This window comes from Nerophis lumbriciformis, linkage group LG02 (genome assembly GCF_033978685.3).
Source record: "Nerophis lumbriciformis linkage group LG02, RoL_Nlum_v2.1, whole genome shotgun sequence".
NCBI classification, from domain to species: domain Eukaryota; kingdom Metazoa; phylum Chordata; class Actinopteri; order Syngnathiformes; family Syngnathidae; genus Nerophis; species Nerophis lumbriciformis.
Window position 1 is genome coordinate 59477572 of NC_084549.2, and position 19429 is coordinate 59497000.

Here is a 19429-nt window from a genome sequence, read left to right on the forward strand (position 1 = left end):
CAGTCTGCTTTGCCAGTCCAAAAGCATTCGCTGTTTTCCGTAGTCTTCCCTTGACGAACAAGCTACCTTTTTTATCACATCCACGGGAGCCCGCATTCTCGTTGACTCTCCTTCGACAAATGGACGAAGTTTTTCAGTAAGTAGAATCACAGCTGACCTCGACATTCGAAAGTTCTCTTGCCGTCTGAGAAGTGTTCTATCCCAAATAGCTGCAATCGCTTTCTCTTAAGGTATTCATGTGTGATTTCTACAAGCGTCTGTAGAGACGGAAGGAGAAACACGGGCATGTCTGGATGACTCGCCTTCATCTTTCCAGTGGTTAGCTCCGAGTTACGAAATCGCTTTATTATGAAGCTGACTGTGGCGTGTTCTTTCTGCCGTCCCTTCCTGTGTGCGGCGCAGTCTTTCTGGCGTCACTTCCTTTACCGAACTCAGTTTGTAAACGATCAATGAGTCCATGCAAAGCTAAGAGTTGGAGATTCAAGAAATACACGGTGCACTTACCCGTGTAAAAAATTGTCCAAGGAGGGGGACCTTAAACGATAGTTTCGTGTGGCTGAAACGGGGCTTAGGCTAAATAATTGTTTGTTTAAGGCAGTGGTTCTTAACCTTGTTGGAGGTACCGAACCCCACCAGTTTCATATGTGCATTCACCGAACCCTTCTTTAGTGAAAAATAAAATGTTTTTTTTTTTCAAATTCCAGACACATTTACATGTTTTTGGTAACACTTTAGTATGGGGAACATATTCTAAGTAACAAAGACTTAATTTAGAGTTATTTGGTTAGGGTTAGGGCCAGGGTTAGAGGGTTAGGGTTATAATAAGACCATGCCGAATAAGGCATTAATAAGTACTTAATAATGACTAGTTAAGAGCCAATATGTTACTAATTTGCATGTTAATAAGCAACTAATTAATGGTGAATATGTTCCTCATACTAAAGTGTTACCATGTTTTTTTTACTGGTGCACAAAGTAAACCGTGCATGAACATCACTTTGTTCATAGAACAAAACCAACACAGTGCATAAACTCACAACAAATTACACACCTGCAAATCAGTCTGACTTCTGCTGTTGCCGTATCCATAATACGTCGATAGGGAGAAGTTTTTATTTACACGATGAGTCGGGTGTGTTTTGACCTCCGCCCAACCCCTGAGCCCAACTCACCGAAGTGTGTGTGGGCGGGTGTTGAGGTGTGTGTGGGCGGGGTTGGGGGGAGGCGGGGTTGGGGGTAGCGTGGGTGTTTTTGTAGCCCGGAAGAGTTAGGGCTGCAAAGGATTCTGGGTATTTGTTCTGTTGTGTTTATGTTGTGTTAGGGTGCGGATGTTCTCCCGAAATGTGTTTGTCATTCTTGTTTGGTGTGGGTTCACAGTGTGGCGCAAAGTAGTAACAGTGTTAAAGTTGTCTATAAGACCACCCTCAGTGTGACCTGTATGGCTGTTGCTCAAGTATGTCTTGCAGTCACTTTGTGTGTTTGCAGAAGCCGCATACAACATGTGACTGGGCCGGCACGCTGTTTGAATGGAGAAAAAGACGGCGCGATGACAGGTTCTAGAGGGCACTAAAGGCATTGCCATCACGGCATGCCCTCAATATTGTAGAGAGCTATATACCACACCGTGATTGGTAGATTCCTTCAGTTCCGCACACAACGGTGCTAAGCACCATTCATTTACAACTTGCGGGCCGCACTAACATTAAACTTTCATATTAAGGTAGGGGTCGCAAAATAACGTCTCGCGGGCCGCGTGTCTGAGACCCATGGTGTAGACATAGCCTAAGTCTGCAGGCGATGGGAACTGACACGTTGACTTGCATGGAAACGGAAAGAGTCCGTTGCTGTGGCGGCTCCGTTCCGCTGCCAGGACGCATCCAATGGAAATCTGGGGTTACAAATGGCGGTATGGAGCCAGACTCCTTATTCAGTGCTGATGTATGCCTAAAATTGCTGCCCATTTTTACTTTAGGCCTTGGAGGCAAAATGTTTGGACACCCTGATATATTGGAAAGCTTCCCTTTGACGGGGAATAACTTGCAAATAGCTAAAAATGAACAGCGAGCTCGCACCTTCGAATGATTGGATAAACTTACCATTGTTTATTAGAAGTTTTACATATTTAAACCCCACTATGAACACACAAAGCTTTGCGTTGGTTTGCAAGGACCGACTTTCTTGGGCCAACTTACCCCATAATGGGAAATAACCTGGTATAGAACGCAAAGCAAAACATGAAATTGCATGAAATTTAAACGAGTTTGCTTGAATTTAAGAGGAGTAGATGACAATCTGTGAGGGGGGGAAATGAAGTCGTGTCATTGTCATAATTTACTGTCTGATGATATAATATTGATTAACTCTCCTTTTCTGAACGGTTTTTTTCCAGGCACTGTCGACGAGGCTCGGTGAACCTCGTTGTTTGGTTAAAGACGTCCAAGTTGGTAATTTAACAATAAAAACACGATAAAGACTTTAAAAAAAACCACGTACCATATCATAGACGTTGAGGATGATCGGCTCGTTGGCCATCACTAGCATCAGGATGTTGTCTTCTTCTCGCCCACCCCCACACTCCTTCTACCCCCGGAAGCCAGAACCTCCAAAAAAAATGGCACCTCAGCTTCCAAACGTGAACACTTTCACCGCAGACGGTCAACTGGACGCCGGGGAAAAACGTTCGATGAGCTTTACGTCGTCCAACATCTGACAGGCTTTTTGTCGGCGGAGGCTTTCTGGCTACAATAGACCGCTCGGCCGACAAAACAACAACAACAATATCACTTTAAAATGCGATATTTGGAAAATAGAGTTTTAGAAGTGGGGTTTAGCGACAAAATTCGGTAAAATGACGTAATGTTCCGCCCAAAAAGCGGCTATCTCCGGGTAGCTGTAACGGGAACAGAGCAGGCACAGGCAGGACTGGGGAAGGCAAAATTGGACAGTGAAGAGTGGGCGAGAACATAACTGAGTCAGCGATGACTCGGCAATTGATTAATCGACCTTGGTAGTCCACGGAATACTGGGTAATGTAGTTGAAACTGACACTACTACTACTACCACTGATTAAAGGGTAAGCTATATTGCAAATTTGATATTGAATGAATGAAATTACTTTATTTCGGTCATATAATCAACCATGCTGTGTGATCAATTTAACAGCACAGATTATACATATTAAAAATCACAGACATTTACACACAAAAATAAAATTAAAAAAATGACCGAAAAAGGAATAGGCTGAAGCCAAGGCTTATATTTGCCTATCCTATACATTCACCAAAAATTAGATTGCCTGGAACATCAAAGTTCAAAAAATCATGATGAAAGTAATCCTTGCTATATTTTATAATTTTCCATTATTTCACCTGTCAAGGCTTTCTTAAACCTTAACAAAGAACTACATGTCTTCAACTCATCACTGAGCTTGTTCCACCATTTAACTCCTAAATCTGGAATATATTTGTATTTTATATTCGTTCTTACTTTACATATTTCAAAAATCAATATCCCATATTGATCCGATACCACATATTATACGATTGAATTTTTAATTGAATAATCAATATTAAACAATAGTAGTAAACTATAGTCATTTATATAATTATTTTATTTAGTATACATATTTACTTAATCATTAAATGTTATTTAACAATCTAGTTAGTTATGTAATTAAAAATATTTATTTATTTTATCAAATATTATGAAATATTTTATAGTTATTATCAAATATAAATGAACCATTCTATATTAAATTAAAAGTATTATTTCTTTTTAGGATCACTAAAGGATTTTGCCTTTTTTTAGACAGGACAAATATTTTTGGCAAACGAAAAAGATGCTCTTTTTAAAAATATATATATATATTATTATCAACAAGTGCCGATGTAATGAATTATTCAATAATAATTATTGTACATAGGTATTAAGCTACAGTAACTCATATAGTTATTTAATTTAATAAACATATTTTACGCAATTAATACATGTTATCTAACTATTTAATTAGTTATGTAATCAAAATGATTGATTCATTATTCTGAAACATTGTATATTTAATATTAGATATAATTGAAAAATTCCATAATAAACTAAAATCATTATTTATTTTTTAAGATCACTGAATGACTTTGCCTTTAATTTAATGACCAAAAAAACACAGGGCAAATATTTTAGGCAAACAAAAAAAAAGGTTACCCAACAAATATATGTTCTTGCTATTTTTGAACAGTTTAACAATATACGAGGTGCATCTCGATACATTAGACCAGGTGTGTTTAAAGTGCACACACCTGTTATGTAATTAAAATGTATTCATAATTATAAAACACTGTATATTTATTAGTAAATATAATTGAATAACTCCATAATAAATTAAAATTATTACTTTTTTCAGGCTCACTGAATGAATTTGCCTTTAATTTGATGACCGATTAAACACAGAGCAAATATTTTAGGCAAACATAATTGTTGTACACAAAACATACTTTCTTACAATTTTGAGCAATTTTACAATATGCGAGGTGCATCTCAATTTATTAGACCAGGTGTGTTCAAAGTGCAGCGGCATGCAGCTTTTTTTTTTTTTTTTTATAACCAGTGAAGATTTCATTAATTATTTAAAAATAATTATTGAATTATTATCCATACATCCATTTTCTACCGCTTGTCCCTTTTGGGGTCGCGGGGGGTGCTGGAGCCTATCCCATTCACAACATTATTAAACGTTATTTATCTATTTATTTAGTTACAACTGATTCATTATTATAAAATTATTTATATTTATTAGTAAATTAATTGAATAATTCCATAATAAATTACAATCATTACTTTTCTTTTAAGATCACTGAATGATTTTGCCTTTAATTTAATGATCAATAAAACATAGGCGAAATATTTTAGGCAAAAAAAAAAAAAAAAAATGTTACGCAACAAATATATTTCCTAACTAATTTTGAGGAATTTAACAATATACAGGTGCATCTCAATACATTAGAACCAGTGTGTTCAAAGGGCAGCGCGTGGGCTATTTTCCGCATGCAGCTCTTTTTTTAATTTTTTATTGACCATCCATCATCCATCCATTTTCTACCGCTTGTCCCTTTTGGCCAGTGACAATTTAATTAATAATTTACATAATACATTTTGCACATTAAATTATATTAATGTTATATTTTATTTAATAAACATAGTTTACTCAATTAAATGTTATTTAACCATATGTCTAGTTATGTAATTAAAATGTGTTATTATAAAACACTGTATATATATTATGAAATTTAAAAAAAAAAAATTAAATAATAAATTACAATTATTTCTTATTTTTTAAGATCACCGAATGAATTTTTTCCTTTAATTTGATGACCAAAAAACACAGGACAAATATTAAGGCAAACAAAAAAATTGTTCTGCAACAAACATATTTTCTAACAATTTTGAACAAATTAACAATGTACAAAGTGCATCTTGATGCATTAGACCAGCTGTGTTAAAGATGCACACACGTTATGTAATTAAAATTGATTCATTATAAAATATTTTATATTAAATATAATTTAATAATTCCACAATAAATTAAAATTATTACTTATTTTTAGGATCACTGAATGATCTTGCCTTTAATTTGATGACCAATAAAACACGGGACAAATATTTTAGGCAAACAAAAAAAAATTTTATGCTACTAACATATATTCTTACTATTTTGGAGGAACAGCTCTTTTTTTAATTAACCTTTGACACATTCTTAAAATTAAATAAAAGTGTTTCAGATTATAACATTACAATAACAAATGTGGCTGGCCAAATTCCCCCCAAAATGCCACATGAAAAACTAAATAGCAAAGACCTGTGCACCTTTCTGTATAGGATTTTCATGTCGTGACGAACATGTGCACACATTTTTTGCAAGATATGGTAAATTTCTGCAATTGGCAAAGCCCTCAGAAAGGTTTCAGTTGTTGGAATAATAATAGTAAAGAATAATTGAAAGAAAAAATATCTAAAAGAGGGTTAGATTAGATACCAATTTGCTTGGCTATCTATAACACAAAGGTAAGTTGTGGATTTTTTTGTTCAGATAGTTTGGTAAGTTTTGTACATAAAAGATAGTATATGCCAATGTGGCCCTTGCATCCTTTAATTTGTACAGTATGGACGTGGGCCACTCTGAAGAAGGTTTGGACGCACCTGCAGTAGACCGTCGTTGAAAAGTAAATGAATGTCGCTATTTTTTTTCTCCAAAAAAGTGAAACACTCAGGGAAATATTTCAAGTATATATTTCTTAATGATTTGATGATTGCAGTGTAGTTAGAGTTATTATGTGGCATTAAAATTGGTGAATGATATCATAATATGGGACTTCTAACTGTGATGTAGAAGCATGTCATTATTAGTTATAAGTATTTGGTCTACACTCATGATCCGTCCATGTTCTTTTCTCCCAGCAGTTCCATTAACCCCTCCTGGTTGGAGAACTCCTGCAGAGAGGAGTTCATCTCGTCCAGCAGATCCTCTCCCAGCAGGAAACTCTTGACGTCGTGCTGCGTCATGCCGATGCGATGGTCCGTTACACGATCTTGAGGAAAGTTGTAGGTGCGGATCTTCTCTGATCTGCCCTTGGTGCCAATCTCCAGAAGCAGTGACAATACGTTGTCATTAACATTCATGTTTTTAATTATATTCAGGCTCTCACTGCAAACATCTGGACTACCTATGCTTCCTACCTGCACTTTACGCTGATTGTAGCGTTTGCTGGTCGCCTCCTCCAGCTTCATGCTGAAGAGTTTGGCTCTCAGAGCCTTCATGGCCTTCTCCTTGTTCTTCAGCTGGGACCGCCCCTGCTGGCACTCAGCCACCACACCTTGGAACACATGGAAACTAGATAATTACACAGTAAAAGCAGCCCTGAATTTCAGGATCAATCTCATAAAAAAAGGAACCTGTTGAATATCAACCTGTTTAATTACAAACAGCATAAAGAAAAGTGAAGAATATTAAAGCACGTACAGTATATGAAACCTTAACAGTAATGCGTAATGTACCAGTAGGGAGATGAACTATTCGGACGGCGCTGTCTGTGGTGTTGACGTGTTGACCTCCTGCACCACTTGCCCGCTTAGTTTCGATCCTGAGGTCCTTCGGGTTTATAGTGAAAGAGATCTAAAGAGAGCACAACACAATTTACATGAATAAGCTGTCATATTTACACGAAAAAAACAAGTTGATGCATTTTTTCTCAAAAATCTATATATAACCCGATTGCGCCTAATGTACGTATTAATTCTGGTTGTGCTTACCGACCTCAAAGCAATTTTACTTGGTACATGGTGTAATGATAAGTGCGACCAGTAGACGGCAGTCACACAATCGATACATGTGCACTGCAAGTTGACGCCGGTTCAATAAATGACACTAGCAAGTCGGGTAAGCAAGCAAGCCCAAATCGTTTTCATTGAGAATTTAGAACATTACACACAAACATTTGATATGTGTTAAATTGTATTTCTGGACTGTATACGACAAAAAATCAATAAACAAATAGAAAAAAAGACCCCAGGATTTGGATACAAATGCAATTTTATTATTAGAAATATTCAAAGGTACAGGAACATTGCATGATTAATCTACATATATCTATGATTAATAGGGCTGTGAATCTTTAGGCACCACACAATTCAATCCGATTTGATTCTTGGGGGTAACGATTCGATTCAGAATCGATTCTTGATTCAAAACGATTCTCGCCAGTTCTATGATTAACTACATTCCTCCATAAAAATGGATACACAGCTCTAATATATTTCTATGTTACTTAAATGCAGAGGTGTGGACTCGAGTCACATGACTTGGACTCGAGTCAGACTCGAGTCATGAATTTGATGACTTTAGACTCGACTTGACAAAATGTAAAAAGACTTGCAACTCGACTTAGACTTTAACATCAATGACTTGTGACTTCACTTGGACTTGAGCCTTTTGAATTGACATGACTTGACATGACTTGCTACTTTCCCCAAAACCCAAAGATGAAAAAGTTATTCGGGAGCGCTCCGTATTTTTCATTGTGTACTTGTCTATCAGCGTTGCGTGTGTCAGCTGGTGTGCTGTCAGTACAACAGCCAATCAAATTAGATCTACTTTGTTTCAATCACACAGCATTCATCCAATCAAGTTGCAGGACAACCAACGAAGAAGACATGTCCAAACCACACGCCAGTGAACAAAAAATGATACCTAAAATAATTTTGTTTGGGTATAAAAATTACAAGGTGGTCAACACAAAACGGTTTGCAGTATGCAACACATGCGGTTCGAAAATTACTGATGGAGAGGCAACAACTTCCAACTTCGTCCGGCATTTGAAGTTGCACAAAGAACGGTAAGTTTTGAATGTAAGATAACGTTTATTGGCTAAGTAACGTGACTTTTATTTGCTGTGTAGTTAAATCAGTGAGGCTGTAAACTCACTGCTAACGTTATAACGTTATTGCAAACACGGGAATCTGTTGCAGTTCACTACCTATTCATACTTTTTGTTCAGTGATTTTTTTCAAGCAGGGTTACGTTAGTCAATATATCACACGTAACGTTAGACGGCGGTCAGCAGCACCGCGTATTTTAGCCACCTAAAAAAAGACAAAAATAGTAAAATAAAGGTCAGTTAAAATGTATACTATATTATGAATATGTGTACCGTTTTAGCTAGGTTTCTGACATACTGTTGGTTGTTTACCTCAGTGGTCCCCAACCACCGGGCTGCGGCCCGGTACTGGTCCGTGGATCGATTGGTATCGGGCCGCACAAGAAATAATTTTTTTTTCTTTTCTTTTTTTAATTAAATCAACATAAAAAACACAAGATACACTTACAAGTAGTGCACCAACCCAAAACAACTCTCTCCCCCCTTTTGTTCTGGGCATTGAACATGAAGACTCTTCCTTCACTGTTCCGAGTGGCCATGAGAGTCTTGGCAGTGCCTGCCTCCAGTGCTCCAGTGGAGCGAGTTTTCAGCCATGGTGGCATCATACTACGCCCCCATCGTGCACAAATGACTGACAGACTCTTGGCTAATTTGGTCTTTTGCAAATGCAATGCAGCATAGGGCCCTGACATATAAAAAGTACAACTTTTTTGTTATGTTCACGTATATGTCATGTTTTTTCAATGTTAACACTTTTGTACAAATAAGTACATTTGCACTTTATTTTTCAATGTGGTTGTTCTGTAAAGGAATGAGTTAATGTTTAAAATGACTGGTTAATAGTGCTATTATAAAGTGCAATGTCAGCACAATTTTCTTTCCTGCAATTTAAAATGCCTTGTTTTAATAAATAAATACAGCGTTTGAAAAGCATACACAATCTGTGTTAATATATTAGTCTGTGGTTAAAAGGACTTGAAAGGACTCGAAACTCAAAATGCAGGACTTAGGACTTGACTTGAGACTTTCCAGTCTTGACTTTGGACTTGACTCGGGGCTTGCCTGTCTTGACTCGGGACTTGACTCGGACTTGAGGGCAAAGACTTGAGACTTACTTGTGACTTGCAAAACAATGACTTGGTCCCACCTCTGCTTAAATGTAGGGATGATGTTCGTTAAGAAATTATCGAGTTCGAGCCCATTATCAAATCCTCTGATCAAACCGATTTCTTATCGAATCCAGATAGGTTGTTGTGTGTGCACTGAGTTCCAAAAGCCATAGATGTTATATGACAGTGCCCAAAAATACGCTGCGCCTTATTTATGCGTTAAATACAGAAATAACACCCGTAACTGACACGGCGCCTTTTGATACGGTGCGCCCTATGGTCGCGAAAATACGGTATAGTGGCTTCGATAACGGGAACCGGTTCTCAAAAAGGGATTCGATACCATGGACTCGGTTCTTTTCTTATCGAACAATCGGGAGAACCGGTTTCGAACATCATCCCTACTTAAATGAAAACTGGTTTTGTTTGTACCCGAACATTTAATAAAGCCAAATACAAATAAGGCAAGAGAAGTATCAAACACTTCTCTTTTCTAAAGTAAATCTGTACAGCAGATATGGCCATCTATATCTACAATATGATTTGCATGATTGGCTGGACAGGATAGATTAAAAAAATAAATATTAATACCAAAAATAATATTTTTTTGTTTTTCAATCCATTTTTGATTTTTTTAATCGATTAAGTATCTAAATTATTTTCTGACACTCCTAATGATTAATACAATATTTTTGGGGTGATTAATCACATGAGTTAACTCGTTATTTTCGACAGCCTAAGTCAGGGGTCGGCAACCTTTACCACTCAAAGAGCCATTTTGACCAGTTTCACAAATTAAAGAAAACAATGGGAGCCACAAAAATCTTTTGAAATTTAAAATGAAATAACACAGCATACAAAGTTTTTTTTTTGCTTTGTGCTATGTGTAAACCAAGGGTCTCAGACACGCGGCCCACACCTTAATATGAAAATTGAATGTTAGTGCGGCCCGCAAGTTTTATATGAATGGCGCTTGACAGCGTCATACTTGTCAACCTTCCCGATTTTTCCGACAGACTACGAATTTCAGGGCAACTATTCTCCCGAACGTGCCGTGATGGTACAACATTTAGCGCCCACTACAACCAGCGTGCTGGCCCAGCCTCACGTTGTATGGGGGTTCTGCTTGCTCACGTAAGTGACAGCAAGGCATACTTGGTCAACAACCACACAGGTTACATTGACGGTGGCGGTATAAAAAACTTTAACACTCTTACTAATAATGCGCCACACTGTGAACCCAAACCGGAGGAGTCGGGGCTGCATGGGATTCTGGATATTTGTTCTGTTGTGTTGTGTTTATGTTGTGTTAAGGTGCAGATGTTCTCCCGAAATGAGTTTGTCATTCTTGTTTGGTTTTGGTTCAAAGTGTGGCGCATTATTAGTAAGAGTGTTAAAGTTGTTTTATATGACCACCGTCAGTGTAACCTGTGTGGCTGTTGACCAAGTATGCCTTGCTGTCACTTACGTGTGCAAGCAGAAGATGCATACAACAAGAGGCTGGGCTGGCACGCTATTTGTACAAATTGTAGAGGGCGCTAAATGCTGTACCATCATGGTACGCCCTTATTATTATTGTTGGGGTGAAAATCGGAGAATATTAATCCCGGAGTTTTCTGCGAGAGGCACTGAAATCCGGAAGTCCCCCGGGAAAATCGGCAAGTATGCAACTGAGCCGCATCAGAGTGATCAAAGAGCCGCATGCGGCTCCGGAGCCGCGGGTTGCCGACCCCTGGCCTAAGTTATATTGCACTAATTTCCTGTGTCATCTATAACACAAAGCTAACGCAGATGTTTTTAGCACCTCTAATGTACAAAATGTATCAAAGCAGCCCCCTTCTGTTTTTCTGAATTCAGCTCTCATTGGAAAAAGTTTGGACACCCCGGTTGTAGTCTATTCTTTTCTACGTAGTCATAAAAAGCAAAAAGGGTACCTCAGTGGGTTGGGGCAGCACGGCCACAGTCATGGTGCTGGTGTGCGTCCGGCCCTGTCTTTCCGTCCTCGGGACCCGCTGGACGCGGTGAACCCCGCCTTCGAACTTCATCCTCTTGTAGCTCCGAGGGCCGCTGATGCTCACCGAGGCATGGCGTAGTCCTCCTAAGCACGGGTGAACAACAAGGTCAACTCATTTCTTTCCTCCACTCTCACACGAAGCATTGCTTGTCTCCATTTACTGACCGATGTCACTGATCATGTGCTCCAGGACGTCGAAGGACCAGCCGTTGTGGTGAGCGAAGCCCTCGTACATGTTAAGAATCTTCAAATGAAGGAAAAACATTGTTTTCATTTCCGACTCAATGCCTGTCAATCCCCAGCTCTCACAACACAGCTACACTTTTTAAAAACTGTTTCAAATCCTCACTTTCAGACCCACCTCAGCAGTGAACAGCATTGCCTCCTGTCCGCCCACACCTGCAGTGACCTCCAGCACCAAGTCGCTCAAATCGGCCTCCTCCTCCGGTATTAGAAGATCTAAAATCTGGATTTGGGATTCAACACAATGAAACATTTTAACGTTATGTTCCCTTGGATCCGGGAGAAAATCTAGATTTTGACAACACTTTGCCTCCTTTTACTTGTTAGAGTGCTAAATAAGCATTAAAAATTAACTTGATTTGGTGACTTGTCCAGGGTGTACCCCGCCTTCCGCCCAAATGCAGCTGAGATAGGCTCCAGAACCCCCTGCGGCCCCGAAAGGGACAATCGGTAGAAAATGGATGGATGATTAAATTTGACAATGACCTGTCTTGTAAACATGTACAGTAGATCCATCGATCCATTTTTTACCGCTTGTCCCTTTTGGGGTCGCGGGGGGTGCTGGAGCCTATCTCAGCTGCCTTCGGGCGGAAGGCGGGGTACACCCTGGACAAGTCGCCACCTCATTGCAGTGTACAGTAGATCACTGCTGCTTTACCAAAAGCCAAGGCCCATTGTTGAGCCGTGAGCGCCCCCTAGAGGGCCGCTGAAAAATATTTGTTTTTCAGCTGTGGTCCATATGGGCTGCATTGGTATACACCTTTTCACCACTCATTTAAGTAATGATAATATCAAACAAACAGAAGAAGCCGAGAGCTTAAGTCATGGAGAAGTTTCTTAAGCGCAAAAATTATGACTTAAGTGGTGAAGCTGTATCTTCAATGAACATTACTTCCAAACCTATTGCCTTGAATACCAACCTAATGTCAAAAAATGGATTGTTAAAATATATAGAGTTATCAGTTTATCCAGCAAAATTGTAATTTTACTTCAAATTAGATTTAGATTAGTTCTGGCACAATCCAGATCAGACTAAGATTACAGTCCAGAGGTGTCCAAACGTTTTCCACTGAAGGCCACACGGAAAAATTAAAGCATGTGGGGGTGATTTTTTTTCTTTCATTTTCAAAACCAACACGATATCTAATGTAACCCTTAGGGCTCCCCTCAATTTTGGTGAATGTTAAAGGTCCCGGGGACCCAAAGGGTTCTCAGTCATTAAAGTGTTAAAAATCTATCCATCCATCCATCGATTTTCTATCGCTTGTCCCTCATATATTAATTTTTTTTTTTACTTTCAATGTTTAAATATATATAGATCAACTTCAGATCCATCTGTTGCCATGAAGTTAGTTATTTTCTAATGTCTTTTGCCCTTTTTCCCCAAAGGAATAATGACAAAAACTCAAAATAGGTAATATTTTCCCCCAAAATTATTTTAAAATTGAATATTTATTGTGAAGTAATTGGAGCCGTAAATAAGCAAATAATACATTGCTTTTCATTCATTTATACTTTTTGAACAATGATTGTTAAAAAAAAAATCAGACAAAAAGGTGTCAGGAATCCAAAAGTGTTAAAAATAAGTCATACATCAAAAATATTTTCTTTTTACGTTTAACGCTTAAATTTTTAGATCAATTTCAGATCAACCCGTCGATTATAAGCTGTTGTTTAGTTTTTTTTAAGCAATGACAGTTTTAAAGTAAAAAAAACTGCCTGCATTGCAGTTTTGAGTTGTTGGTGTCAATATTGCAACATTTTATGTTACAATACACCTGTTTGCTCTTTAATACCACTTTTTTTGTGGAATAGTATTTTTAAAATGGGCCGTTAAAAAATTAGCTTCAGGAATAATTGGCCGCCAGATCGCTCTTTGGACACCTCTGTTATAGAAGTTTAACACTACAGCATTTGAATCTACCACCTTAATCTCCCTCACTGCATTAATAAAGTATATCTAGCTGTGTATAAACACCTCTACATCCCCTAAAACTACTCCTACAGTACAAAACCCAAAACCAGTGAAGTTGGAACTTAAATAAAAACAGAATACAATGAATTGGAAAACTTTGTTATTTTTTGCAAATATTAGCTCATTTGGAATTTGATGCCTGCAACATGTTTCAAAAAAGCTGGTACAAGTTGCAAAAAAGACTGAGAAAGTTGAGGAATCCTCATTAAACATTTATTTGGAACATCCCACAGGTGAACAGGCTAATTGGGAACAGGTGGTAAGCGATGATATTACAGACCTTTGATCTCTCAGGCGGTACTGCATCAAAAAACGACATCAAAAACGACATCAGTGTGTAAAGGATATCACCACATGGGCTCAGGAACACTTCAGAAAACCACTGTCAGTAACTACAGTCCCTACATCTGTAAGTGCAAGTTAAAACTCTACTATGCAAAGCGAAAGCCATTTATCAACACTCAGAAACGCCGCCGGCTTCGTTGGGCCCGAGCTCATCTAAGATGGACTAATACAAAGTGGAAAAGTGTTCTGTGGCCTGACGAGTCCACATTTCTAATTGTTTTTTGGAAACTGTGGACGTCGTGTTTTTCGGACCAAAGAGGAAAAGAATCATCCGGATTGTTATAGGCGCAAAATTCAAAAGCCAGCCCCTGTGATATGGGTGTGTATTAGTGCCCAAGGCATGGGTAACTTACACATCTGTGAAGGCACCATTAATGCTGAAAGGTACATACAGGTTTTGGAGCAACATATGTTGATCCAAGCAACGCCTTTTTCATGGACGCCCCTGCTTATTTCAGCAAGACAATGCCAAGCCACATTCGAAACGTGTTACAACGGCGTGGCTTCGTAGTAAAAAGAGTGCGGGTACTAGACTGGCCTGCCTGTAGTCCAGACCTGTCTCCCATTGAAAATGTGTGGCGCATTATGAAGAGTAAAACGGAGACCCCAGACTGTTGAACAACTTAAGCAGAAAGAATTCCACCTTAAAAGCTTCAAAAATCGGTCTTTTCAGTTCCCAAAAATTTACTGAGTGTTGTTAAAAGGAAAGGCCATGTAACACAGTGGTAAAAATGCCCCTGTGTTGCTGCCATTAATTTCTAAGTTAATGATTATTTGCAAAAAAAATTAAGTTTCTCAGTTCGAACATTAAATACAAACCCCGTTTCCATATGAGTTGGGAAATTGTGTTAGATGTAAATATAAACGGAATACAATAATTGGCAAATCATTTTCAACCCGTATTCAGTTGAATATGCTACAAAGACAACATATTTGATGTTCAAACTGATAAAACATTTTTTTTTTGCAAATAATCATTAACTTTAGAATTTGATGCCAGCAACATGTGACAAAGAAGTTGAGAAAGGTGGCAATAAATACTGATAAAGTTGAGGAATGCTCATCAAACACTTATTTGGAACATCCCACAGGTGAACAAGCAAATTGGGAACAGGTGGGTGCCATGATTGGGTATAAAAGTAGATTCCATGAAATGCTCAGTCATTCACAAACAAGGATGGGGCGAGGGTCACCACTTTGTCAACAAATGCGTGAGCAAATTGTTGAACAGTTTAAGAAAAACCTTTCTCAACCAGCTATTGCAAGGAATTTAGGGATTTCCCCATATCATCAAAGGGTTCAGAGAATCTGGAGAAATCACTGCACGTAAGCAGCTAAGCCTGTGACCTTCGATCCCTCAGGCTGTACTGCATCAACAAGCGACATCAGTGTGTAAAGGATATCACCACATGGGCTCAGGAACACTTCAGAAACCTACTGTCAGTAACTACAGTTGGTCGCTACATCTGTAAGTGCAAGTTAAAACTATTCTATGCAAGGCGAAAACCGTTTATCAACAACACCCAGAAACGCCGTCGGCTTCGCTGGGCCTGAGCTCATCTAAGATGGACTGATACAAAGTGGAAAAGTGTTCTGTGGTCTGACAAGTCCAAATTTCAAATTGTTTTTGGAAACTGTGGACATCGTGTCCTCCGGACCAAAGAGGAAAAGAACCATCCGGATTGTTATAGGCGCAAAGTTGAAAAGCCAGCATCTGTGATGGTATGGGGGTGTATTAGTGCCCAAGACATGGGTAACTTATACATCTGTGAAGGCCCCATTAATGCTGAAAGGTACATACAGGTTTTGGAGCAACATATGTTGCCATCCAAGCAACGTTACCATGGACGCCCCTGCTTATTTCAGCAAGAAAATGCCAAGCCACGCGTTACATCAACGTGGCTTCATAGTAAAAGAGTGCGGGTACTAGACTGGCCTGCCTGTAGTCCAGACCTGTCCCCCATTGAAAATGTGTGGCGCATTATGAAGCCTAAAATACCACAACGGAGACCCCCGGACTGTTGAACAACTTAAGCTGTACATCAAGCAAGAATGGGAAAGAATTCCACCTGAGTAGCTTAAAAAATGTGTCTCCTCAGTTCCCAAACGTTTACTGAGTGTTGTTAAAAGGAAAGGCCATGTAACACAGTGGTGAACATGCCCTTTCACAACTACTTTGGCACGTGTTACAGCCATGAAATTCTAAGTTAATTATTATTTGCAAAAAAAAATCAAGTTTATGAGTTTGAACATCAAATATGTTGTCTTTGTAGTGCATTCAATTGAATATGGGTTGAAAAGGATTTGCAAATCATTGTATTCCATTTATATTTACATCTAACACAATTTCCCAACTCATATGGAAACGGGGTTTGTATATAGTCGTTGCAGTGTATTCAATTGAATATAAGTTGAAAAGGACTTGCAAATCATTGTAGTTGGTTTATATTTACACAACGTGCCAACTTCACTGGTTTTGGATTTACCTTTTGCCTCAGGTCCTGCATGTCCTGCAAACACGCTTCCCTTTCCTGCTCAGCCAGTTCTCGCAGAGCATGGTCGTCATCTGCAGGAAGACCCCACACACTATTATTTACACACCGGCCTGGAATCCAACCTTTCTGGCAGAAAGTCTGCCTCACCCTTCAGAAGCGCCTCGGTCTCGGTCATCTCTCTCCGTTTGTCGTCCAGCTCCCTGATGGCCTGGACGAGGGGAACCAACAGCGACACTTTGGTCCTCTTCTCCCTCAGCTCGTCCACACCGCACTGTTTGTCCGTCAGCGCGTTGCTGTTGACCACTTTTAAACAATCCAAATACTCCGAGTGCATCCTTTTCAGGTAGTCCTGCAGGGACCTCTTGGCGAAGAGTTCATCTGGGGATAGTAACTTGGCCACCATCAGCGGGCTCCCGGTGTGAAATGTTCTTGTGGTGTTCTTATAAGTTTTGTAACGGCATGAAAGTAAGATAGAGGCACACTCTTTACCTTTAGGTAGGAGCTTAATAACTCTTCTAGAAAACATCTCGTTGATGGTTTGGAGGATCCTCTATTTTCTCTCCACCTGAAGGATTATGTGCATTGTCTGTTTCTGACATGAGAGGTATAACTCCATTGAAGTTAATTATATTTATATAGTGCTTTTCTCTACTGACTCAAAACTATTTACATAGTGAAACCCAATATCTAAGTTACATTTAAACCAGTGTGGGTGACACTGGGAGCAGGTGGGTAAAGTGTCTTGCCCAAGGACACAACGGCAGTGACTAGGATGGCGGAAGCGGGAATCGAACCTGGAACCCTCAAGTGGCACGGCCACTCTACCAACCGAGCTATGCCGCCCCCATTCTAAAACATTTCATAGAAAAAGGCCTGAGTATTATACTTTAATGTATACTTTAATGCGGATATACATTCACATTGCCCTAATTTAGCGAAAGAAACAACGAGGGGAAAAAAATAATGAACAAGGTAAACTATTTATAAAAAATCACCGAACAATGGTTGGAATAACATGTCACTATGACTGGAAATAATTATTATGACCTTTAAAGCATTGTTTTCTGTCCCACACGTTTTAAAAAGGAACAAGTATTGTTAGAAAATTAAAAATACACCACCTTGCAACCGGACGCAGACATCTTGGATAACACGCGCATGCGCAGTTGCAAGCCGGTCTTAGCGTGTCCGTTTGAAAGCAAAGTGGGCGTACCCCAATTCGTGTTTGTTTCCCCCCCAACAAAACTGAAAATGATTTTGAAATTATTATTGACGGCTTATGCGTGCTGACTGAGCAGGTCATAAATAATACAATAATTCTAATTTTAATTTTTTTTTCTTTTCAAAAATACACTCTCATTTTTGCTAAACTATACAGTACTAAACTGTGACAGACTGACTGTGGCATTTCACGCAAGGGCGTGAAATTACCAAATCGTCTTTCGATTGACCGGTTTGGATCACTTAATTTGCATCGCATTTAAATACCGAGGGGAGGACACTAACGTTTCAGACTTTTCTTCCTTTTAAGGTCTGCAAGAAACTGGTCTTTCTTGCTCTGCATTTGTTTAGGACACAAATTGATAGGGGGAAAAACATATTACAACCTCTGCTTTGCATTTCAATTATAATATTATATTGTTTTAAATATGCCTAAAGGGCGAAAAAACATCTGGCGTCAAAAAGTCAGGTAAAGTGAAACATTTGCAAAAATAATTATATATTATTATAATATATTTATTTATTTATTACTTTATTGCAATGATTTCACAAAAATAAACGATATGTTGTCCTTTAACATTGCCCTATATTGTTTCAAATGAACAATAACAGTGAATGTCGTATATTTAAAAATGAACTAAGAAATAATTAGAGAAAAATAATAATTGATTAAATAATGGTAGTACCAAAAAAAGAAGAAAACAACAAACACATCTCTGTATTCTTCTGCATAGATATACAGAGAATTACACTAATCCTAATTGTACAGCATATTATTAATTCATAATTTAAATAGAGATGGTGTGCTATATTAAATAAACATATATAAATAAATACACATGTATGCATACATATATACACACATGTTTGTTAGACTTAGACTTAGACAAACTTTAATGATCCACAAGGGAAATTGTTCAACACAGTAGCTCAGTTACAATGATGGAAAGTGTAAGGATGGAAAGGACAATGCAGGTATAAATAGACTAACTATAGCGATATAAAATATAACATATATACGAATATATACCTAATATGTGTACAGTATATTATATATACAGATATATTATATTATGTCTATAACATATATACAATAAATAACAATTACCATGTAAATATTACAGTATATGTGACAGCAGCAGCATAAAATAGAGAGTAGATCCAGCAGAAAATAGAAAATTGACATTAGAAACAAAGAGAACTAGCTGACATTGTTTGTTGTTGTGCCTTTTTATAATATTATGCTCCACCGTATGTTTAATCCACATGTCAATGCGTAATTTTCCATTCGGCAGCTCCAGATACTTTTGTGTAGCAGATGTGAGCTGAAGAAAGTTTAAAACAGGCAGCACTACGGCGCTCCTCGTGATACACTGCGCATGCGTCAGCCAGTCTCGCTCGAATAGAGAGAGAGAGAGAGAGAGAGAGAGAGAGAGAGAGAGAGCGAGAGAGAACGAGAGCCCGCGTGTACATTATACACTACGAGCTCGCGATTGGTTGAACGTTTAAATGGTGGAATCACCCGCCTTCAACTGCGCATGCGCTTTCCCGCTGACTTCCGGCCACTTCCGCTGGCGCTCTTCGAGGCGACCGCTGATTGGCCG

The 19429-nt window shown here is 38.5% G+C and overlaps 2 protein-coding genes across 3 annotated transcripts in view; both read right to left on the minus strand.

Annotated features, from left to right (window-relative positions):
* desi2 (desumoylating isopeptidase 2) overlaps window positions 1–2946 on the minus strand; it is a 37864-nt gene extending 34918 nt beyond the window's left edge. Inside the window, exon 1 of the mRNA XM_061971006.2 lies at window positions 2494–2946. Coding sequence (XP_061826990.1) covers window positions 2494–2541 — 48 coding nt within the window. The 5' untranslated portion in view covers window positions 2542–2946. The remainder of the gene's footprint in view (window positions 1–2493) is intronic.
* A 2733-nt stretch (window positions 2947–5679) lies between these two features.
* On the minus strand, window positions 5680–17752 carry mtrf1l (mitochondrial translational release factor 1-like). Of its 2 annotated transcripts, XM_061971204.2 has the most exons (9): window positions 17094–17752; window positions 16752–16982; window positions 16596–16675; window positions 11908–12012; window positions 11712–11790; window positions 11467–11630; window positions 7045–7162; window positions 6727–6863; window positions 5680–6630 (listed from the first exon to the last, which is right to left on the minus strand). In XM_061971204.2, the coding sequence occupies exons 1-9, from the start codon at window positions 17128–17130 to the stop codon at window positions 6418–6420; spliced, it is 1164 nt and encodes a 387-aa protein (XP_061827188.2). In that variant the 5' UTR covers window positions 17131–17752; the 3' UTR covers window positions 5680–6417. The 2 variants fall into 2 exon arrangements, with proteins under 2 accessions (XP_061827188.2, XP_061827111.2); XM_061971127.2 differs by having other exon boundaries at window positions 5684–6630; window positions 16752–17752.
* Between the last annotated feature and the right edge of the window lie 1677 nt (window positions 17753–19429).